The sequence below is a fragment of the Monosiga brevicollis genome, genomic scaffold (assembly GCF_000002865.3).
Source record: "Monosiga brevicollis MX1 MONBRscaffold_2 genomic scaffold, whole genome shotgun sequence".
In the NCBI taxonomy this organism is placed as follows: Eukaryota; class Choanoflagellata; order Craspedida; family Salpingoecidae; genus Monosiga; species Monosiga brevicollis.
Window position 1 is genome coordinate 1,020,504 of NW_001865039.1, and position 21,603 is coordinate 1,042,106.

At 55.1% G+C, this 21,603-nt stretch overlaps 5 protein-coding genes across 5 annotated transcripts; 3 read left to right on the forward strand and 2 right to left on the reverse strand.

Annotated features, from left to right (window-relative positions):
* Positions 1-1,459: 1,459 nt before the first annotated feature.
* MONBRDRAFT_22039 (uncharacterized protein) lies at positions 1,460-5,800 on the forward strand (the record flags this gene model as incomplete). Its single annotated transcript, XM_001742107.1, has 13 exons — positions 1,460-1,484; positions 1,577-1,614; positions 1,707-1,778; positions 1,926-2,078; positions 2,175-2,395; positions 2,540-2,627; positions 3,006-3,059; positions 3,520-4,331; positions 4,374-5,038; positions 5,157-5,232; positions 5,327-5,438; positions 5,528-5,635; positions 5,738-5,800. The coding sequence occupies 13 exons, from the start codon at positions 1,460-1,462 to the stop codon at positions 5,798-5,800; spliced, it is 2,487 nt and encodes an 828-aa protein (XP_001742159.1).
* Positions 5,801-5,933: 133 nt separating this feature from the next.
* On the reverse strand, positions 5,934-8,864 carry MONBRDRAFT_30803 (uncharacterized protein; the record flags this gene model as incomplete). The annotated part of the gene is made up of 9 exons (XM_001742565.1): positions 5,934-6,386; positions 6,483-6,561; positions 6,683-6,952; positions 6,993-7,217; positions 7,331-7,444; positions 7,527-7,871; positions 8,061-8,114; positions 8,432-8,545; positions 8,807-8,864. 9 exons carry the CDS (start codon positions 8,862-8,864, stop codon positions 6,347-6,349), a joined length of 1,299 nt encoding a protein of 432 aa, XP_001742617.1. The 3' UTR covers positions 5,934-6,346.
* Positions 8,865-8,877: 13 nt separating this feature from the next.
* On the forward strand, positions 8,878-10,178 carry MONBRDRAFT_35481 (uncharacterized protein; the record flags this gene model as incomplete). Its single annotated transcript, XM_001742108.1, has 2 exons — positions 8,878-9,127; positions 9,268-10,178. The coding sequence occupies exons 1-2, from the start codon at positions 9,082-9,084 to the stop codon at positions 10,176-10,178; spliced, it is 957 nt and encodes a 318-aa protein (XP_001742160.1). The 5' UTR covers positions 8,878-9,081.
* Positions 10,179-11,271: 1,093 nt separating this feature from the next.
* MONBRDRAFT_35482 (uncharacterized protein) lies at positions 11,272-19,876 on the reverse strand (the record flags this gene model as incomplete). The annotated part of the gene is made up of 6 exons (XM_001742566.1): positions 19,834-19,876; positions 19,459-19,528; positions 16,689-17,961; positions 14,336-14,804; positions 14,100-14,197; positions 11,272-14,005 (listed from the first exon to the last, which is right to left on the reverse strand). Exons 3-6 carry the CDS (start codon positions 17,795-17,797, stop codon positions 11,272-11,274), a joined length of 4,410 nt encoding a protein of 1,469 aa, XP_001742618.1. The 5' UTR covers positions 17,798-17,961; positions 19,459-19,528; positions 19,834-19,876.
* A 503-nt stretch (positions 19,877-20,379) lies between these two features.
* MONBRDRAFT_4929 (uncharacterized protein) lies at positions 20,380-21,603 on the forward strand (the record flags this gene model as incomplete). Its single annotated transcript, XM_001742109.1, has 4 exons — positions 20,380-20,395; positions 20,624-20,845; positions 20,985-21,037; positions 21,391-21,603. The coding sequence occupies 4 exons, from the start codon at positions 20,380-20,382 to the stop codon at positions 21,601-21,603; spliced, it is 504 nt and encodes a 167-aa protein (XP_001742161.1).

Genomic DNA, 21,603 nt, shown 5'->3' on the forward strand with positions numbered 1-21,603 from the left:
CCATGTCAGGCTCCAGCACGTCTGGAGGCCGTCTTTGGGTTGCGAGGAAGCGCGTAGGTTTGAGGAAGCGTTTTGAGAGAGGTTTGAGAGACGTCCGTCGGAGCGGAGCGAAAGCTTTGGTGGTGTCTTGAGGTCAATTGAACCAGCTGCGGTCGGCAAGCATTCACAGTGACCAGACCAGGTGCACCGTTAGAATAGCTGTAGAGTCGCTCAATCCCGAGGATAGGGAAAGTCACAAGAGAGCAGAGCACACAGGAGAGCAAGGGGAAGACAGAATGGCAGAGGGCTTGACGTACCTGCGGTCGGCAAGCATTCACAGTGACCAGACCAGGTGCACCGTTAGAATAGCTGTAGAGTCGCTCAATCCCGAGGATAGGGAAAGTGCAACTCGTGCCCGACCGCAGGTGTCACAACAAAGGGAAACAACAGTAGCCACAAGCTTATTGCCCCAGGGCAGCTGCCCAGGCATCGTGGGGACCGCGTCACACGCGGTGTTTACTCATGTGACTGCCACGAGGAGGATCAAGCCCAGGGGGTCCAAAAGTAGGTGTCAATGTGTGAGGTCGTCGTAGCTATGGAATACCAATAGGAAGACCCATAGCGACCGATGCTGAGTGTGTGCGAAAGCAGTGGGAGTGTTCAAATGCGTGGAAGCACGGATTTGACGCTAACAGATATCGATAAATTTCTGCGGGCGCTAAGCGTGTTATTGATCATTTAAACAGGCAAAGACTGATTGCGAGGTCAACAACTGTGGTTGGCAAACCAAGAGACACCACGAACGGCATGCGCACTCGTGCCAGTGCATCCGCCTCCTCCCCACGCGTTAGGATCGACTTGTTTTTCCTCCATACCGACGATCAACCGGCGACGTTCATATGGGCGCAGAACACCGCCGAATGTCAGACATTTCGACTCGCGCCCACACACGCGAACATTCGACAAAGGGCCAGTAGTCGTATATTCCCACACCTACACCAGGATCAAATTTGGATGTTTTTTGAGGGTTTTTTTTTCAATTTTTTTTCTCTGTGCTTGCGACCGCTGGCTTTGCTGGACCATCGCACAGATTCTTTCCGTTCGAGCCTGAAGGCCTGGCTGGCTGGCTGGCTGGCTGGTTTGCTGGCTGGCTGGCTGGAGTAAAGCGGCAGGGCACGGGTTGGGCTAGCGTGGAATCTGTATTGGCAAGGTACGGGTAGGTCAGCGTTTGCCTTGAACGCTGACTGTTTTACGCGGCGCGCTGAGCGCTCGCCTGCTTGGGCACCTTTCTGGCTCAAGATAAAACCTTTGCGTGCTGCATAGTCTGAAGGTGCTTGGCCCACCAGCGCCGCTGCCGCCATCCACGAGTACAAGCCCTTGCCTCTAAGCTAGGTCAAAGACTCGCATCCAGGAGTGCTGATGGCCATTCAGGCTTCATCATCGACGAGACCGACCACCGGTGGACAGCGCAACGAGCGTTATGTCGAGTCGTCGCCTCCCCGGAGGTCTGTCGTACACATCCGCCAAATGCCGGCTTAAAGACAGCGTTGGGGCTAATCTTTCTCATACATCCGAGTCTGTGTGCACCCTGGCGCAGGTGCTGTGCCCGAGTCCAATGGCCGTGCCTCTGCTGAGGTGCGTAGGCGCATCTCCTGGCTTCTAACAACATTTTTGGTTTTTGCAGTTGCCCACATCTGGCATGTTATCTGGTCGGTGGGCATATGTAGGCACCAGCAGCCACAGCAGTCCGCGGCCTGCGCAACTTGGGCAATACGTGTTTTTATAACGCTGTTATTCAGGTAAACTGGGCCAGCTGCCGCCAGCTCCTGCTTTTGAGTCTACACGTGGCGCAAAATGGCTCCACAGATGGCCGTTCTCTCACGCAGTTGCGGTGCGCTGCTCGTCTTTAAATTTTGAACCACCTTTGAATCGTGTTCCTATGCCAGAGTCTTGCGCGCCTGCATACACTCCGCACCGATCTGCGCCTGCGAGCTGACAAGGCCAAGCAGGCTGATGATGTTGATGCAGAAGACAAGGCGACAGGAGACCAGCCGGTCCTGCTGGTGCCGGCCCCGGCGCATTGCCTAGATGCTGAATTGGTGTGCTTTGCTTTATTTCTGCAATCTTCAAACCGACCCTGTTCGGGGCAGGCCATGCTGTGGTCAGGCGCTCGCTCACACCCCACCCATGCATAGAACGCAACGCTTCGTTCTATCAGCCTGGATGTCATACCGCATATGGGCCAACTGGCGCATTCTCTGCTGGAGCTTCTCGAGAATCTCACAGCAGCCAGTGGAAACCAGTATGTCAGCGTCCCTACAGGCTCCACAAGCTTCATGCCCCGCAGCTCATCAGCAATTCATCCTCTTACCAGCCCTCCGGACCCCAAGCCGCTCTTCAACGCCATCGTGATGAAGTGCGAACCCCTTGCTTTTTTGCTTTTCTTTTGCACGTGGAGTCTTCTTCTTTGGTTATCTTTGTTCTTGGGTCGGGCGGCAGATGACTTTGTCTTCAGCATCCAGCGCTCTCACACTTGCCTTATTCACGTGGCAATGTCCAGGGCACCACGCTTCCGTGGTTACCAGCAGCAAGATAGTCAAGAGCTACTTCGGCACTTGCTCGATTTGATGGATGACGAAGACCGGACGGTATGCATGGCCACACAGTTTGCCAATTCGTGTCTGCAGATTCCCCTTCACGCGTTTGGCCCACTGGGCGCTTGTGGCCAATATGCATGTCTGAACACAACGCCTTCCTTGCCAATAGCATATTGCACACGCCCTGTTGAGCAAGTTTGGACTTTTCATGCAGCCAAAACAGAGTTTTGGTGCATGCATTGCTCAACTCGAAGACAAGGAGGTGCAAAAAGCCCTGCGAGGTAATGAGCTTGTGCCGTTGTTCAAGTGTGTCGACTCGAAGGACCGAAACTGTCGAGCTCAAGACCCCTGTTTGAAAGACTCACCCTACTACCGCTCGCCCGACCTATCGAATCAGTCTACTACCGCACTATCCGTACGCCCATCCAGGCTGTATTTGGCGGCAAGCTCGCCTCTACCATCATTTGTCACGGCTGTCATCAGGTATGTACCACCTTGCTTCGGCTGCTGCCAGTGCGGTGGCATGACCACACCCACAGGCTTGCACTTGCATCGTGTTGCATGCGCGCACGTCCAAATCACGCAAATCTTGCTGCGCCCAAAGGTATCTCGCATTCGGGAAGACTTCCTCGATCTCTCTCTACCCATTGGGCCCAGCCCTGCCTCGTACGTGATTCGAAGCATCAACGGTGAACTTTTTGAGCTTCAACTCTGAAGCGGCTTGTTCTGCGTGCCATCACACGTGCATGGTTTGCCACAGAGGTCGTTTGCAAGCTGACAAGCGTGGGATGAAAGGCTCAGTGGCTGTATCTATCAACGAAGGCCTGACAACGCTCAAGGGCAGCAACGCGTCCAACAAGGCAAGTTTTTGTCCCAAGCGCGAACCTATTTGTCATCCCATCACGCTGATGCATTGCCGACCTGCTTGCCGCTGATGACGCAGGCCTTGTCCAAGAAGCAAAAGCGCAAGCTCGAAGCTCAAGCGAAGCGGGAGGAGAAGCAGCGGCGAAAAGCTGAGCGGAAGCAAAAGAAGTCGGATCGTGGCAGCAGCTCAGCCGTTGCACCTACTCGTGGCGATGCTGGTGCCCAGAAAAAAGCTCGGCGAGCCACTGCCGCTGCCGCAACCGCGATAGAAGCAGATGCAGGTTTGCACGAGTCAAACTTCAACGAGCAGGATGAGGAAAATTCCATGGCATCGCCTCAACCTTTGCAGGGCAGCCCGTCTCCAGCAGAGCTTTCTTCCAGGCCGAACAGCAGCGATGACGCCGAGCATGCTCAAGGCAATGGGGACAGAGGCTCGGGCGAGGAGCACGGCGGTCATCATGCTGAGACAGACTGTGAGAGCAAAGTGGTTTCAAGCTTCGTACAGAGCCCATGCTCGGATGGCATCATGCAACGGCGCTCTGTATTTAGGCTCAGCGATGGGGTGGGCCTTGCATCGGAATCGAGTGATTGGCCTGATGATGCTGACGCGGACGAAATCGACCGCTCAAGTGAGCCGAGGATGACAATGCTGTCGGGCCTGGCCACTCAGCTGGTGCAAGCTGCAGTGGCGGCAGGAATGGTTCAAGTGACTAGCTATGGCAAAGCAACGACTAGTACGGCTGGTCCCGGAGAAGCATCATCACTTCCCCGGGGTGCACTGTTTACAGAGTCGACGATGGATCACGACTCGTACAAGGGCGGTCAAGCCAGAACCAACGGCTGTGATACACCGGTTCACGGGCAAACAGATGCGCGGCCACACCGCAATCGGTATGGGACTCAAAGCTTGCCGGCGACGCGAACGCACTCCAGAACCAGCTCGGTGGTATCGGTTGGTACGGTATCATTGGATTCTATGATCATGTCAGACAACGTCTTAACTCTTCCCCCGCGTTGTGGTACCTTGGCTCCCATGTACGTTCCAAGTCCCAACGAAAGCTCGGTGGCTTCGTGTTTGGCTGCTTTCTGTGCCAAAGAGGAACTGCGCGGCACCAATGCCTTCCTTTGTCAAGAATGCGGACGCCGTGCAGCAGCGGACGCGGCCGTACAGGACGCAGCTAGTGCTCTGTGTCCACCTCCTCATGGACGCCTTCAAATGGAAACTCAACAGGGACAATCTTCCGAAACCTTGACTGCAGTGGTGGGGCACAGCGACCTTGTCGCTTCCAATGCGTGCTTGGACGATTCTGACGATATGTCTGGTGAGCCGGGACTCAAGCATGCATTCGAAGATACATCGCCTGTCAATGAGGCAAACGGCTTTGCGAGCAATGTTGGCAGTGTTCGGGCCTTTGCCAAAGGCGGCGTCAGCGATGTCTCATCAGGGACGGACGGCACATGCTCTTCGCCGTCCATGAAATCGACGCCCTCTCCTTCAAAGCCCATCCCACCAGTGGCACGCGAGGCTAGTAAGCAACTGCTGATTGAGTTGCCTCCCACGGTCCTGACTCTGCATCTTAAACGCTTTGAGCAACACGGTGCGTGCTGTCGCGAAATCGTGCCTAAAAGTTTTCAGCGCCTCAGTGGCCCTCGGACGTATGGTGCATCCTACCACTGATGCTCAGCGTGTGGCGGGTCCGGTTCATTTGTATGCAGGTACACGCCTCAGCAAGAGCTCTCGCCATGTGAGCTTCCCGTTGGTGTTGGACATTGCTCCTTTTTGTAGCACTGAGTGAGTTGAATAGCTTTGTGTCGAAGGGTCCACCTATCTTTTGCTCCCGTGCTTGGTCGACGTGTGGGTGTTCACGATCAAAGGGCACGCGTAGGTGCTCGATGACGGTATACTCGGGCAAGGAATGCGGGGTGCGCTACGAGCTAAGATCGGTGGTTGTACACCAAGGTCGACTCACAGGAGGGCACTATGTTGCCTACGTACGGGTACGAGCCGCCTAAATGCTCTCTGCGTGCGTCAAATGAAAAGCCAGCAAGACATTGCTGGACGGAATTTCACCGGGTCTTGTGTACAGACGGATATGGAAGCTTCAACGAAGGATACAGCGGCTGCCCAAGGCCCGAGTCAGACGTCAGGCTCACCATCGTCATGGTACTGTGTCTCTGATGCAAGTGTGCGCAAGGTACGAAAGTATGGCGCATTCGTAGTGATGGCCACGGTGACAGCTCGTTCCATGCCTTCCTTCACTCATAGCCCTCGCGGTTTGTGTACTTCGTGCAACAAGGTCGCAGAGAAGGAAGTCCTCGCGGCAGAAGCATACATTTTGTTCTACGAGCGTTTGGGTTAGAAGGGCTTAGCTGAGCTAGGCCACTTGTGACATGTGTCTGATCACATCGAGTGTGGTAGAAGAACATGAAACTCACACCGCTACGCGCGAGCCCTCGTTGGACCGAGTTGAGGTATAATCAATGTGTGACATTGGTGAGAGGACACCTGAATTGGGAGTTTGCGGTGTGATAAACAATTTCGTGCAAGTATTTTGGTTTGAAAGAAGGACATGCTCGAAAAAAAGACAAGCAAGAGAGAGAGAGAGAGAAAAAAAAAAAAAAACAACAACAAGGAAAGAGGGAAAAGTTGGCAGAGGCGACCAAAACCAAACGAAGCAGGCTTCGGGCGGCTTCTGATGTGGGCCCGCACACGCACATGGTTCAATCAGCAGCCCAAGGGTGAAAGTCAAGATAATGCACGATTCCTAATACAGAGATGACGAGACAAAGAAATCAAGGAGAGAGGGCGGACGTTGGCTCGAAACAAAGAGATGCAACACTGAGCACAGCATCAACATCAAACAGCCGGCCAGATGCCTGCCCAAGAAGGTCATCTACAGCTAGTTTTAGGCATCGATGCGCTCGTACTCGGACGTGCGGCAACGCCTGGATGAGCAATGGAGGATCACGCACGGAGGTGAGACGGTGCAACGTTTGGGTGAAGAAGCAGTGAGACCATTTGGGACCTGGCAGCAAACGTACGAGATGGCAAAGGCAAGGATGCCGAAGAGAGCAAGGGCCGTGATGACAGAGCCAACGATCAGGCCGATCGTTTTGGAGCCTGTGAGGCGGGTCAAGTGTAAGTCAAGGCTCAAGAGGGCAGGCTTGAAAGCGTACAAGCACTGCAATACGGGGACAACAAAAGGTGGTATTTGGGCACCGAGCGAGCAGAAGGGGCGTACGCTTCGAGTCGGCCGAGGCTGGGCAGTAGGCATCGTTGTCCAAGGCGGCAAAGTTGCCCTCCTTGGTCAAGGAGCCGACCTGGACCTGCACGTCGGTGACGTTGAGCGTGGCGTGATGGGTCGAGTTGAGAAGGGCCTTATCACCCGAGTAGGAGAAGGTGTAGTTGCAGCCGTAAGAGTGGTTGGCCTGGGCGGACAGAGCCGTGTGCGCGGACACGTTGAGCGGGAAGATGATGGGCATTGCGCCGAGGAAGGTTTCCAGGCTCACGTCTATGGGAGGCCGTGGTGAGTCGGGGGCGAACCAACTGACATGCCGTGGTCGATATGGGCACGAGGGCGCCTGGAAGACAGGGTGCAGAGAGTGTCAATTCACCTTGCAGGTTAACGTAGCCGGACGCATTCTGGTGGAAGGTGAGGGTGACGCTGGCAGAGCCGTTGGGGGTGTTGGAGACCAACATGAGGAGAGAGATGTTCTTGGCGTTCTGGCAGCTGCCCTGGGCCGAGGAGAAGTTGGAAAGATCCATAGTAATGCCATCTAACAACACGTGGCGTTGCTGCATGAGAATTTGATGCACATGTGGGTCCTAATTTGGCAAACCCAGGGAGGTGGCAAGCCAAGTGCAGACAGGATGGATGGCTATCGCGCACCAATGGTGACAGTCAAATTATCGTAGTCAAAGCGGACGCAGGGGGCGCCACCGTCGCCCTTAATGGTAACGCTGTGCTTGTAGTCGGTGGCAGGAGTCGGGGCAGAAGTGGGACCTGCAGAAGGTTCGAAACGTGAGGTGCCACCAGAGAAAAATTTCTCAATTGGAAGGAGACGATTCGTGCGCGACGATCGTACCGTGAGTGGTGGTGGGGCCAGCCGTGGTAGCAGCCGGAGTGGTGGTGCCGTTGGACGCCGCGGGAGTGGTGGTGGTGGTGTCGTTGGATGCGGCAGGGGTGGTGGTGGTGGTGGTGGGAGCTGCGGTGGTGGTGTTGACAGCGGCAGGGGTGGTGGTGGTGGTGGGAGCTGCGGTGGTGGTGTTGACAGCGGCAGGGGTGGTGGTGGTGGTGGGAGCCGCGGTGGTGGTGTTGACAGCGGCAGGGGTGGTGGTGGTGGTGGGAGCCGCAGTGGTGGTGTTGACAGCAGCAGGGGCTGTGGTCGTCGTCGCGTTCTTGGCGGCCGACACACTCATAGCCACGAGCGCTGTAACAAGTACATCCATCAGACAGAGCAGTGAGACAACCTCTGGATCGAGCATGCACGGCCAGATTTCTTTTTGGTACCAAGCCCTCTGGCCCAGCAGCTGCCCTTCCACCCGGTCCGCACAACTTTGGGATCGTGTTTGCGCCCGAATGAACATTCCTGACTCTGATCGTGACACCTGGCACTCACCCAAAACGGCGAGGAGAATGAGGGATCGCGCCATCTTCGAGGAGCTTGGTGCGTCTACGTCAAAGGCCAATCAATGTCCGTCCGACCACATCCCAACCCGGCACAAGTGTGTGAGGGAATTCAACAGCCGAATCCCAAATGACCCGTGCGAACAAGCAGCAAGCAGCCCGCCTTCCACTCATCTCCGAGACCACGAACATACCTCTTGACTGGAGCAAAGCGCCAAACGCCAGGCATGAGACAAGAACAGGATGACATGAGGTAGGTGAGGTAGGATGAGGCGAGAATGCAAACAATGATAGGGGTCGTGAGGCAACACGACCGGCGCCATCGACCAGACGACGGTGATGTGCCATGACCGACCGACTGACCCTGACGCTGACTGGCTGCTTGCTGCTTGCTGCTTGCTGCTGTTGAATGACGAGAGAGAGAGAGAGAGAGAGAGAGAGAGAGAGAGAGAGAGAGACGTGAGGGGCCAATAACAGCTGGTAGCAGATCAGCCGGGATGATCTGACAATGAGTTACACATGTAGCGAGCGATTTGGAGGCGGCAGCGGTGGGGTGGGTAAAAAACAATCGAGTTTTGGAGATCTACATTGTCTAAGGAGTGTAACCCTTTGTCCGAGCGTCTTCATTCCGTCTTACAAAATAAATCAAAGCCGAGAACAAAAGCTCGCCTCAACAAACAACAACAACAACAACAAAGCACCTTTACGTTTAACGTTACTCCTTGGCTTGTGCCTTACTGTCCAAGCAAAAGAAAAAGAGAGAGAGAGAGAGAGGGAACAAAAGGATTTTTCTCATTGATTTGTTTGGCAGCGCCTCTTGTCTGGACGCTTGGTGATCGTTTCGGCGCCCGCTCTTCCGCTGCTGTGCTTGCCCGTCCACGACGAGGCAGCGAACTGGGGTTGCTTCTTGCTCAAACGCCAGCTTCCCACTGCTGTTTGCCTCTGCATTTTTCCTTTTCCTACCTTGTGGCCTTTGACTGCCTTTTCTTTTCGTTGGATCTCAATCGGACAAGATGCTGGCCGGCCGATCTATCCTTGCTGTGCTGCTGGCGGCACAATGTACGTCTGGGCTTAGGCCCACACCTGGTGCAGCCCTTTTGGATTGCTCTTTTCCCCTTCCGCCCCTCGGGGGAGGGTTTTTTTTTTTTTTTTTTAATTTGTGGATCGCAGCTCACGGTTTGCATCAACATTTCCAATAGGCGCCATGGCTGTGGTCAAGACGCTGCGCGAGCCCATGGATGAGTACGCGGCTGCTTTGCAAGCGACGCATCGCGAGTGCACAGCCATTTATCAAGTAGACTTTGAAGCCCGCTATACCACCCAGGGTAACGATCTGGGTATGCTGCCTGCGCAAGGCGTTGACACGACCGTCGTGTCCACCGACCCTGAGTATGCCAACTTTGCCGACATTATGGCGAGCAACCCGGACGACTATCCTGCTGGCGAAGCCATCGGTGCCAATCTTATTGGCGAGCCCAAGAAGAATGATGTGGTTGCTCAGGCTTACGCTGCGTCGCAGTATTCAGTCACTGCCCTCACCGAGGTCAACACGGCCACTCCCATTGGCTATCAACGCGACATGATTCACATTTATCATTCAGTCTGTGTCAACTTTACAAACGTGGGCAAGCGTTGGGTGGAGATTATGGCACAATCCCTGCAGTCGGATCAGCAGATCTGCGTGGCCGACTGGAACCGTCCCAATCTGGCGGAGAACCCCATCCAGGTCGCCTGTGGAAACGGCGAGCTCTTTGTGTGCCGTGACTCTGCCAACAGCATCAACGCAGATGGCTCTTACGCTGATGAAATGGGCATCAAGTTCTTCTGCCAAGACTCGTGCGATGATCCCTACTTTGAGTTTTATTGGCGCGTGGTAGCCAGCCAGATTCGTCCCTACCGCAATTCCAACGGCCGATGGGAGCAGGGTGATGGCGAGAACTGGTGCGGTATGCGCGGCGGTGACGATTACCCTCAAAGCCTCCTCCAGCCCTACCCTGAAAACTACGATGCCCCTGCCGTCTTTCAAAAGTCGGTGTCCGGCGCTTCATCCGTTTTCGTCTCGACGCTGCTGGCAGCGTCTCTTGCTCTTATCGCCGCCGCCCTCTATTAAAGTGGCTCGTGGCCCCTTTGCATACCCGAGGGTGGTGGGAAAGAGTCTGAAGAGCCACGTCGTGGTTGTCGGCTCCTTCTCCTCCTTCTTTTAAACGGAGAACACTTGATGGGTCTTTTCCTTTTGACTTTGTTCTCACTTGTCTGCTTTGTTGCCGATCCGGCCGTGGGGTTGTTCCTCTTGTGTGTAATCTGTATTGGTAATGTGTGCTGGTGGCGGTCGCACCATGGCCATTGGGCTTGTTTCCCCCAATGGAGTACCTCGAGACTTGCTGGACGAGTCTCCGAGTGCCCTGGAAATTTTGCATCGTATGATCTGTATCTTATGAGCATGCAGAGGTTTCTTTCCCCATGGGCTTTCCGCCTGTCACACATCATCATGCCTGCTCGGTTTCTGGTCATTTTGTCATGCGCGGTGCTCTTCTTCCCTCTCAGAAAAGGGGTTAGCATCTGCTCTGGTTCTTCTGTGTCTCCAGTCATCCGATGTTCTGGCCTTCTTTGTGATGAAATGAAATTGAACCCCCATTCGTGCTTGCCAGATTGACGCTTGCCATTTTGTTAACTGACGATAGTGCAAAAGATCTCGTCCGTTGTCCCAACGAAGAAGGTTAGCTAGCGAGGCTCAAGAAACAGCAGAGGCAGCATGTTCATTTCACTTGTCAATTTGAAAACGCAAACTCACACGACAACGCTTGATGAGATTGACATTATTTTTTATTTACACAGCTTACTTGCCAGCTGCATCATTGGCAGTGGCATGGCTCTTCATCATCGTCGTCGTCATCGTCGCAGAAGGCATCTTATGATAACAAGAGGGGGCATGGGGAAGGACGGCACAGGTCAGCTATTTGAGATAAGAACTTTGAATACAGCGCCACATGGCAACAATGAGCTCCTGACAAGGAGGCAGCGTAGATATAAGGAAAGCCCCAGCAACACAAAATTCCGAGCGTTGGAAAGACAAAGAAAAAAAAAAAAAAAAAAAGCACCAGGCGTCCTGCAGCCGGATCAGTTTGGACGAGTGGGAGGGCTGAATGCAATCAATCAGGGTGCTTTTGTCAACAGAACAACCCACGGGTGCACTCGTGCTTCACTTAGTTGCTGGCAAGGGCCTGTTGCAAGGCTGAATCGACGGAATGCCACTTTTCGTGGGGCACGCGCAGCGTTGATACGGATTGCCGCAGTTGTGCCTCAATATCTTCCCAAGCGACGTTTGGAGTGGATGCTGGGATACTGCGCCGAATAGGACGAGAGGGCGAAGTCGGAGTCTGCGTCTTTGCAGGCGTGACCACGGCTTCTTGAGAGCGACTTGAAGCAAAGGGATTTGTGCTTACTCCTGTCGTCACTGCAGGCGTGACCACGGCTTCTTGAGAGCGACTTGAAGCAAAGGGATTCGTGCTTACTCTTGTCGTCGCGGGCGCAGTATTTTCGTCGACACTGGAGGTTGTCTCTTTCCTGAGCTCCGTCTCTAGGTCGTGGTCCATCTTGGTATCATCTGTCACATCAGCTTCTGCCTCGAGTTCGCCTTCACCCACAGCTTGCTGTACCGCGTGTGATTGGGAATCGGGTTCGGTCACCGTTTCCTGCACATTCGCAGGTTCGGGCTCAGCCTCGACCTCAGGCTCAGCAGCAACTTCAGATGAAGGTCCAGGCACAGCCTCAGCCACGTTGGGTTCAGGCTCGGCGTCAGGTTGGTCTTCAGCAGCAACTTGAGCTTCAGCCGTAGGTTCAGGCACCACAAGTTTTGGTTCAGCCCCGTCAGCCTCAGAGTTGGACTCGAAATTGGGTGCAACTTGAGCCTCGGCTTTAGGTTCAAACTCAGACTCAGTTGCTTCGGGCTCAGTTGCTTCGGGCTCAGTTGCTTCGGGCTCAGTCGCTTCGGGCTCAGTCGCTTCGGGCTCAGTCGCTTCGGGCTCAGTCGCTTCGGGCTCAGTCGCTTCGGGCTCGGTTGCTTCGGGCTCGGTTGCTTCGGGCTCAGTTGCTTCGGGCTCAGTTGCTTCGGGCTCAGTTGCTTCGGGCTCAGTTGCTTCAGGCTCAGTCGCTTCAGGCTCAGCAGCTTCAGGCTCAGTCGCTTCAGGCTCAGTCGCTTCAGGCTCAGTCGCTTCGGGCTCAGCAGCTTCAGGTTCAGCAGCTTCAGGTTCAGCAGCTTCAGGCTCAGTCGCTTCGGGCTCAGTCGTTTGGGGATCCACTTCAGGCTCCGCTTCGGGCTCAGTAGCTTCGGGTTCCGTTGCTTCAACCTCAGTCGCTTCAGGCTCAGTCGCTTCAACCTCAGTCGCTGCAGGCCCAGTCGCTTCAGGCTCAGTCGCTTCAGGCTCTGCTTCAGGCTCAGTCGCTTCAGGCTTTGCTTCAGGCTCAGTCGCTTCAGGTTCCGCTTCGAGCTCCGCTTCGGGCTCCGCTTCGGGCTCCGCTTCAAGCTCCGCTTCGGGCTCAGTCGCTTCGGGCTCAGTCGCTTCAACTTCAGCAGCTTCGGGCTTCGCGTCAGCTTCGAATGCCGCCTGGGACTCATTGTTTGCATGGGCCTCAGGCTTAAAGCCTGAGGCAGCAGAGGCAGCAGACCCTGATCGGGGCTGAGGGCGAGCGATGGTGGATGGAGAGGCAACAGCGGCGGTCTTGTCGCTATCGCCGGAAAGTTCCAGGTTGGTGGGTTCAGCTCCACTCTCGACCAAAGCTGGGGACATGCGGCGAGGGCTAGATGTGCCCGTGCGGGCTGTCATCACACGAGCGCGAAGGCTGGCTAGCTTTTCTTTACGAGCCAAGCGCTCGGCCTTTTTCTGTTCTGCCTTCTTGCGGTCCTCAGACTTTTTAGCCTCGACCTCTTCCAAAGCTTGCTTCTCAAGCTCCCGGCGGTATTGCTGGCGCTGCTCTGCAGATTGTTGACGCAGCAATTCGCGCTTTGTGGCTGAGCGCTGGGCTTCCTCAGCCTTGCGTAGGAACTCAGCTTCCTCCTCGGCCGCCCGACGCTCAGCCTCGGCCAAGCGACGCTCGCGCTCCTGCTCCTCAATTAATTCGAGGCGGCGCTGTTCTTGCTCAGCCTGCTCAATCTCCACCCGCTTTGCGGCATCGACCCATGATTCACCTTCCATGGGCTGTGCAACCGCTGGGACGTCCGAGCCCACATCAGAGCCGTCCTCGGCGCTTCCAGCCTGCATGCGACGGCGGGCAGAGCGATCGACGGCCTTGCGTGATGGAAGCTGGGCGGTGTCCGGTGCAGGCGATGCTTCGGTACCCTCAGCAGCATGTGCCTCTGCTGCGCCGTCCCCGGCGTCACTGTGGTCATCCTGGTCCGCTTGATTGGCGTCGTCCTGAGCATCGTGGTCCTGTTCATGATCCTCGCTGTCATGGTCACCGGGCTCACTGCCTTCGTCATCTGAGACTTGCATTAAGGGGGCGTCGTCGCGGGCGTCAGTTTTCGTCTCCGGCTCGAGCTGTGCCTGTTCGTCAAGCTCTGCTTCTTCTTCATGGGCGGGCTTGGCTGATGCTTTGGTGGAACGTGTGGTTGCATCTCGTTTAGATACGGTTTTGCTGCCGGTCTTCGATCCGGTTGTTTTGGCCGGGCTGGTCTTGTTAGGCGATGCTTTGGATGCAGCCTTGGTACCCAGGGATTTGGTGCCAGACTTGCTGGAGGTGGCGCCCGCTGTTTTTTTGGTGCCAGTCTTGGTAGTGGTGGTGGTAGCACCACTCGCAGTGGTTCGAGTCGTGCGCGGGGAGCTGGCAGCTGAAGTTTGGCGCGAGGTGCGCGGAATGGCGCTGGCCGACTTGCTAGCGGCTGACGAGGCCGAGGGTTTGGCCTTTGCAGTTGGAGGCCGCGTTGCGGCCGCAGATGGCGCACTGCACAGCAGAATGCCACGGGGCACGGTGAGCATTGTCAACCTGGGATTCAATTCTGGCTTTGAGAGCTTGATCATCGAGGGTGCAGACTGACCTGCGAGGTTTTAGGCGGCCGGCGGGATCGGCGCGGGCCGTGCTTTTGGTGGAGATGGAGCTTTTGCGTCGCTCCTTCATCTGCTTCAGACGCTCCTCCTGGGCGCAAGGATGGAGACCAGATGCGCGGGGCGAAAGAGCAGAACAAGGGGTGGGGGTTGTTGGTGAGTTGAATGGCACGGACTCGGTTGGTGTTCAGTGTCTGGGTTGGCTGGGCCGAAAAGGCAATGTGCACACCTTTTCCTTCATTTTGCGCTTCAGGGCTTCTTTCTGAGCTTCCATCTGTTCCGAGCGGCGCTTGGCCACTGTCATGGAGTGCGGGGAAAGCAAAAGCAGATGAGTTGGGTGTGTGAGGCCTGTTGGGTGCATGGGACCAAGAGCACGAGGATTCGATCCGCGATCGTTGTCTTGTCGAACTCGGCCAACATACCAGCCGAGGCATGCGACTTTTCGCTCATGGTGTTGGAATGGTCGAGGGGCCACGGAAATGTCGCAACTGGGGCACGGCGCCGACGGCCGAGCTGGTGTTGATGTCGTCACTCGAAGCGTCAGCGTTCGGTGGCACGATTCTCGGGGGGTGGTGGTGGTGGTGCGTGTTGTGGGGAGCGATGAGCCGGTCCCCAACACAGCCTCAGTGAGACCGTTGGTTTTCTTCCAAGCAAGGACAACTGCCGAGTTGCCAGTAAAAGCGAGGACTTGGTCCGATCTGAAAGCAGGCAATGCAATCCAAGAAACAATTGCAACAGCAGTACGCTCTCAATGTGCCTCGGTCGGTTCGTCGGCACACACACATACACACACACACACACACAAGGCGCGCACAGTAAATGCGAGAGAGAAATAAAAGAGAGAGAGAGAGAGAGTGAGTGAGAGAGAGAGAGAGAGAGAGAGAGAGAGAGTTTGAGAGAGTTTGAGAGAGAGAGAGAGAGAGAGAGTTTGAGAGAGTTTGAGAGAGTTTGAGAGAGAGAGAGAGCTTGATTGATTTAGCATTGGGGATGTGAATTTGAAGATCAAAAATCAAAAATCAAATGGAGAGAGAGAGATCAAGACTGAGTGAGGATCAAAGAGAGAGACTGAGGTCGAGGGATCGAGAGAGTTGCTGATGGGCCGTGTGTGTGCTTCACGGCCAGTGAGAGGCTGGCCAAGTCACGGGATGAGGTCAGGAGCGCCTGGGAGGCTTGAGCGCCTCTTGGAATGTGTGGGAACGCCAAAGCACTTGTCACCTAGCGCCGTGCTCTGCGCGCACCGTAGAAAGCAGACACGCACGTCAAAAATTTTGCACTTTTTGGACTACTGACTGTCCGGCCCACATTGGCAGTTGAAACCTGGGTTCGTTCAACAGCGAGGCTTCAGCACCTTCGCCGCACACCATGAACAGGGCGGGCGCTACCCTTCATACCTCCCACCCACTGCCAGCACTGCCAGCACTGCCACAACAAGGGCCGCCACAGGCAAAGCAACACCAATACATTCATACGAGCCCAGCAACAGGGCGAGAGGGTCACTCGTTCAGTTTCAGGTGACTCCCATACATTCCTTACGGAGCCCTGCTTGCTACCAACCGTCAGACAGGCGGTGTTGGTGTTGTGGCCACTGCCTTTGAAGCGTGATGGAAGACACACTTTGTGACGGTGTTTGTTGTGGGTGTCCGCTGGAAAGAAGCTGACATCGCCCACATGCCAGTATGCAAAAGCCAACGACCCAGGTTTAATTCAAAGGGGTATATTTGAGTTTAGCATTCACCCGAATTTTCGTGTACGTGTCCGGATGGTTTGTAGATGACAAAGGCTAAACCCATCCTGAATTGTCCATGCCTTTGCCAATCTGTACAAGTACGACCCTTGGTGTCCGTTTTCGCGTGTACGGCCTTGCAACCACACACAATGTCGTGTGCTAATGCACAATCAAGCAGATGGCAATAGGGCGAAATAACATACACGTGGGGGCCTCAGTCGACCACCAAATCTTTCTAGATGCAACGCACATGGTATGACGGGTTGTGGCCCCCTTCGTTGTTGTTGGCGTGCCCTCCCCGGTTTGTGACGGGAACTGGTGGTTGGCCACTGACATGCCGCTTCGGTGGTTTTGATCGCTGCGTGACATGCGTTCTTGAAAAGGGCTTGCGATCAAGCTTGGGAGTGCGAGAAACAGTGAGCAAGAGAGGAATTTTAAAGCTTGATTGATTTGGGGAGGGGTGATGGAAGAGTGCGATGGCAGTCTCAAGATTTGAAACGGCCATGAAAAGCGGAGAGAAACGCTGGGAAGGAAAAGATCACATCTGCTCAGCAAGTGTCATCATGGAGATACAATCTCCGAGCGGCATATGTGCACAGCACCCAGGCAACAAGGGACACACACGGGGGAAAAACGAGGCGAACGAGAATGAACAAGATTGCAATAGATCGATCTTCTCTTATGCGTCCAGACGACCACACCAGACAACATCAAATCGCCGCAGCGAAAGAGCCCTTTTGAGACTTTTTATGAACAAACAGATGCCATGACGAGCATGGTATATTACGCCACAATCGGGCAACAGGCAGGCTCGACACATTTGTCGTCACGGACGACACACCAAACAGGCCATTACTTGCGCGGGGGCGCTGCGGTTGCGTTCTTGGCGTGCAACACATCGCCACAACGACTGCAGGCCTTGTTGTCGCGCTCTGACTTGCACGGGACGTAGTGGCACGAGCTGCAAATCTTGTTGTACTTCTTGTAGCGGATACCACAGGCGTTGCACAAAGGCAGATCGGGCTGAACGTCACGCCACAACGGGGTGTTGGAAGTGCCGCAGCACGCACACGTCTTGGTACGACGCACGCCACCTCCGGTGGTGCTCGATGAGCTGGGACCATGCGTGTGGCCGTTGTGTTGGTGACCGTTGTGGGCGGGCATGCGGTGGGCCTTCTTGGGCTGGGGCGAGACGGCGTTGCTGCGGACCTTGTGCTGAGCGCGAGCGGCCTTGGGGGCGCCAGTCGCAGCACTGGCCTTGGACGAGGAGAGAACAAACGCAGCGGCGGCATCAGCATCGTCATTGTCATCATCCTCGTGATCGCTGTGGTAGTCGGTTACATAGTTGGGGCGCTTGACGCGAGTGCGACGACGGTTGCCGTTGACCACATCACCCGAGGCAGCTGGGGCCTCGGGCGCGGCGGCAGACACCACCTGGTGAAAGAGAACACTGTTGTAGTTGCGGCATGTGGGGAGGGAAATGGCACCCGAGCCAATGACGAGAAAGGAGACACCAGAATCAAGGCGTTCCGGGGCCTTGAGGGGTTTGGGATCAAAGCGGAATCGACGACGCGGTGTAGCCGATGCCCGATCATGGGCGAGCTGAATGCGGATGGCATCTGCCGAGGACAACGACGTGCTGGCGTTGGTGGGGGTCATGTTGGAGGTCGCCGGCTTGCTGGCGGGTTGGAATGCCAGTGGGGATTGGCTGGCCTCGTTGGCGGGAACATGCACGTGGGAATCCCGCGAGGCGTCGGAATCGAGATCGTCACTGTCGGAGAGGGCGGGAACGCGGCCGTCATCAAAATCGCTGACGGGGGAGTGCGATGCCATCGAGCTGGCCTCGGGTTCAGTAATGTCTTGCATGGTGGTGTTGGCATGCAACAGGTCGTAGGTCTTGGGCATCACGCCGTGATGGTGATCATGGCCCAGCACGGGCATTCTGGGTAGAGGGGTTTCGTACATGTTGGCAGCGGCGGCAAGGGTTGCCAGTGATGACGGATGCAACAGGGCGGCGGTCGAGGCGAGGGGTCAAGCAGACTATGTGCTCAAAAGATCAAAGGCTCAGCCAGTGGCTGAGACGGTGATGCTGGCGAGGACTGGAAGGAGGAAAAAGGCAAGTTGGAGGCCTGCACAGACAATGAGGCAGCAATGCATGAAAATTTCAAGATCAGTTCATGAGCTGGCGGCATGTGGGTGGGAGCGTGTGTATGTGATGTGGGGTGATTTGTGACGCGTGGTGTGGGAGTCAAAAGCAAGTCGGAGAAAAAAAATGGATGAATGCGCGCCAACGGACATGACCACGCGACATGCGAGTGTGGATGTGGCAGCAGCGCAAACGACTGACAACCAATCCAGGGTGGCGCGTAAAGGACCAGTAGCAGAAGAAAAGACAAGAAAGGCATGGAAAGCAACAGAAACCCAAAAGACAAGATCCCACACACACGAGCAGCGAAAACAACGAATCGAAAAAAATTGAAGAAGGATGACGAGGAAGAAAGAACAAAAAGGAGGAGGAGTGATGCACAGAAGGGGAGGAGGAGGCGTGGGCACACGGGATCAAAAGCACACCAAAGAGAACATGACATTCGAGCAAAGCCAAGTGGAATGGGGGGAGAAGATCTTCATGATGGTGGGTCCCAAAAAGCAGGGTGAGTCAACGTGCATCACTTTTGACACCCAATGTGGAGCACAATTGAGGCAGCTGCGGCGCCACACCTTTCCATCAAGAAAGAGGATAATCACGTCACACACAACCGGATCAATGGAAAGCGCAACAAACTGGTCAGGCACGCGCAGACCGTGATGGTGACCCGAAAACCCACATGCCACTCCAAATCCACGAGAATGTCCCCCCATCAGAATGGTGCCACGCGCTCTGTTTTGTCACCACCATCAGCACCAGCACACGCCCAGACATGTGTCCGCTCTCACACCATCTTCAACCACCAGCAAATTATGGGATTCAAAGCAGAAAGTGTAACAGACATCACACACCAAACCAAAAAGCGGCATGCGCCGACCCCCGACACCGTGAAAAATAGATGTGTTTGGGTGTGTCAAAAATCACACATTGAGGCGTCAACCTCCTCGTCACGTAAAAAACGCACCACGTCATATGGAACAATAACGCACATGTAACCATATGTGTTGCGTTGGGGGAACCAGTACGCAACACCAGACAAAACCAAAGAGAGATTTGGTGACACCCACCAATGCCTTGGAACTGAGCAGGAAATGGGTAAGGACAAAGGGGAAGGGTGACAAGGCACACAACCAACCGCCTCGTCACCCAACCGATGCAGCCATCATCAGCCAATCAATCACACGGGATACACGATCAGATCAGCCCCGATCGTGCTCGCAGCCGCCCACCCAGCCACCCAGCCGGAAACGTGCATCAACACTCAGCAACAACCATCAACAACCACAAGAACCACGAGAACCTCGCCAACATACCACAAGACTAAGAAAAAAAAAGGTGATTGGAGCCCAACATGGATCACCAAATGGCAGCGCGCCAAAATCGGAACTCAACACGAAACAACAGGACACGGTGGTTGGATTTGGATCGATGTCTGCACAAGTGTGTGCGCGCGTGTGTACGTGCGGGCGATGAAACGTACCCAGCCAGTGGTTGTCAAGTTGCACGGCAGTTGGACGGCAGTGGTTGTCTGAGCTTGGTTACGAAACAGGCTGGAGCCGTGGATCAAAGATTCCAGTTCAGACACCATGCGCAAATCATCAAGACAAGGCGGGAGAATGGCAGGCAGGCAGGCGCGACAAGAAAAGAGAGGGCATCAACGTGAGTATAAAGTGCTAGATCGACCGATCGACCGATCAATCGCTGATCACGATCAAAGGACAAGTCACACTGTCGGATGGCAGCGACCATGTAGATCCGGAACCAACATCAATCAAGAAAGAAAAAACAACAACAACAACCTAGAACATGGTTTTGGCAGCGGATCAGATCCGCACACCATCCACCTGTAACATACCGGCCAAGAATCAGACGAGTCGTCAAGGAAATGGCAGTGGCCAGTACGATTGAGTTGCAGCAGGTGTGGAGCACAACAGGTCCAGGTGAAAAATGCGCGTCTGACGTTTCAGGGCACGCTATGTCAGCCGACGCCACACAACGCACCCGCAAGGTTTCTCTTACGTCGTCGAGCATCCGCCAGCGCACGAAACCTCAACGTTGAAGGTGTGTAAAACCGGACGTCGGCAAGGAGAGAAACATCCAGTGGTTTGCTTGCGATAATAAGCTTGGGCTCGGCTTGGCTTGGGGCACTTGGGATGGGTGAGTGAGGTGTGTGGGGTGTGTTTCTGGTTGGCGTTTTCATGGTGGGGGTTCTTGATTGGTTTGACCATCTTTTTTGTTGCTTGTGTCGTTGTCGTTGTTGGACCTTGATGTGTGTGTGTGTGATTTCAGGCCATGGAGCGTGTTGAATTCCTCCTTATCCTCTGTTCCTAGTGGACGATTTCGGGAAGAGGGGGGTTCAGGTTGGCGAATTCTGTTGTTTTACACTCGATTAACTTCAGTCATGGTGGTGAATGTGAGTAAGTGACCTGCAAGTTCAAGATTGCACTCTTCCGCTACGCTACGCTACGCTCGGGGCAGTTGGGAGTCCTCGTCCCTCATCCGATAGATTGTTGGGCATGGCGTTGCGGTGATCGCGGTAATTGCTCTCACCCTTCTGATACACAATTGCGAGATCGCGTACTCAGACAAGCAGCCATGCTCAGGGAATACAACTCCAGCCCACCCGTCATCATCATGGCCTCCAGGCAACTGCAACACCAAAGCTGCGATCAATGGTGGTCAATGGTATTGCTGTGCAGTGAGCAAGTCGGTCGATCGCGTCGGGTATCACTGGAATGGCCGAACAATTGTCAAGACCACAAGTCCAGCTGTTCTGCTCGAAGAAGCCTTGGAGTCGATCCTGGGCACAGGGTTCACTGGCAGTGTCTTGGGCGATCTGTCCCGTCGATGGCTGACTCGCTTTGCATGTGTGCGATCGCCGACGTGATCAAGTCGCGCTGCGGAGGGGCCTCGTCATCATAGGTTTGTGCGCCCGCCTAGAATCAAAAGGCAGGCTGCCCCGGGAAGAGAAGGGACACATTCCAGTCTCGATCGTCCCGCTTCCAGCGATTTGCAGAAGTGGCAAGAAAGCTGTCCCACCGAAAAGGTCGCAGAAACAGGTAAAAAGGTCATGGGTGCCATCAGCAGGACATGGGCAAGAAAAGAGTACACACACAGAAGCAGGCGAAAAAGCATCCTCGAGCGTGAGTGAACCAAAATGGCTGCAATGAAAGATCACATGACACTGATTGCGTGGTGCCCCACGACCAGAACAAAGCGGGCTCGAAAGCAATTTGGACAAGTTGTCAGAATGGGCTCTTGGGATTCGAGCGTCTGGTTCCATGGGGCGCTGGGCAATAGGGCTAAAAGGTGGGGGAGGGGGGACGCTGTTTGGGGCAGCAAGTGGGCTCCACGAAATGCCTGGCTCGCGTCTGCCCCCTTTCCGGCTCGGCTTGTGCTTTTGTTGTTGAAGCCTCATGTGATTTCGTTCGATTCCTCTGATCTGGCTCATCCGATCCGGCAGATTAGCCTGACCCGCTTGATCCAACTGATCCGGCTGATTCGGCTGACCCGGCTGATCCGGCTGATCCGGCTGATCCGGCTGATCCGGCTGATCCGGCTGATCTCTGGTCCATCTGATCCGCCTGATCCGCCCGCTCGCTGCCCTCCTACCCGATCCCGTTGA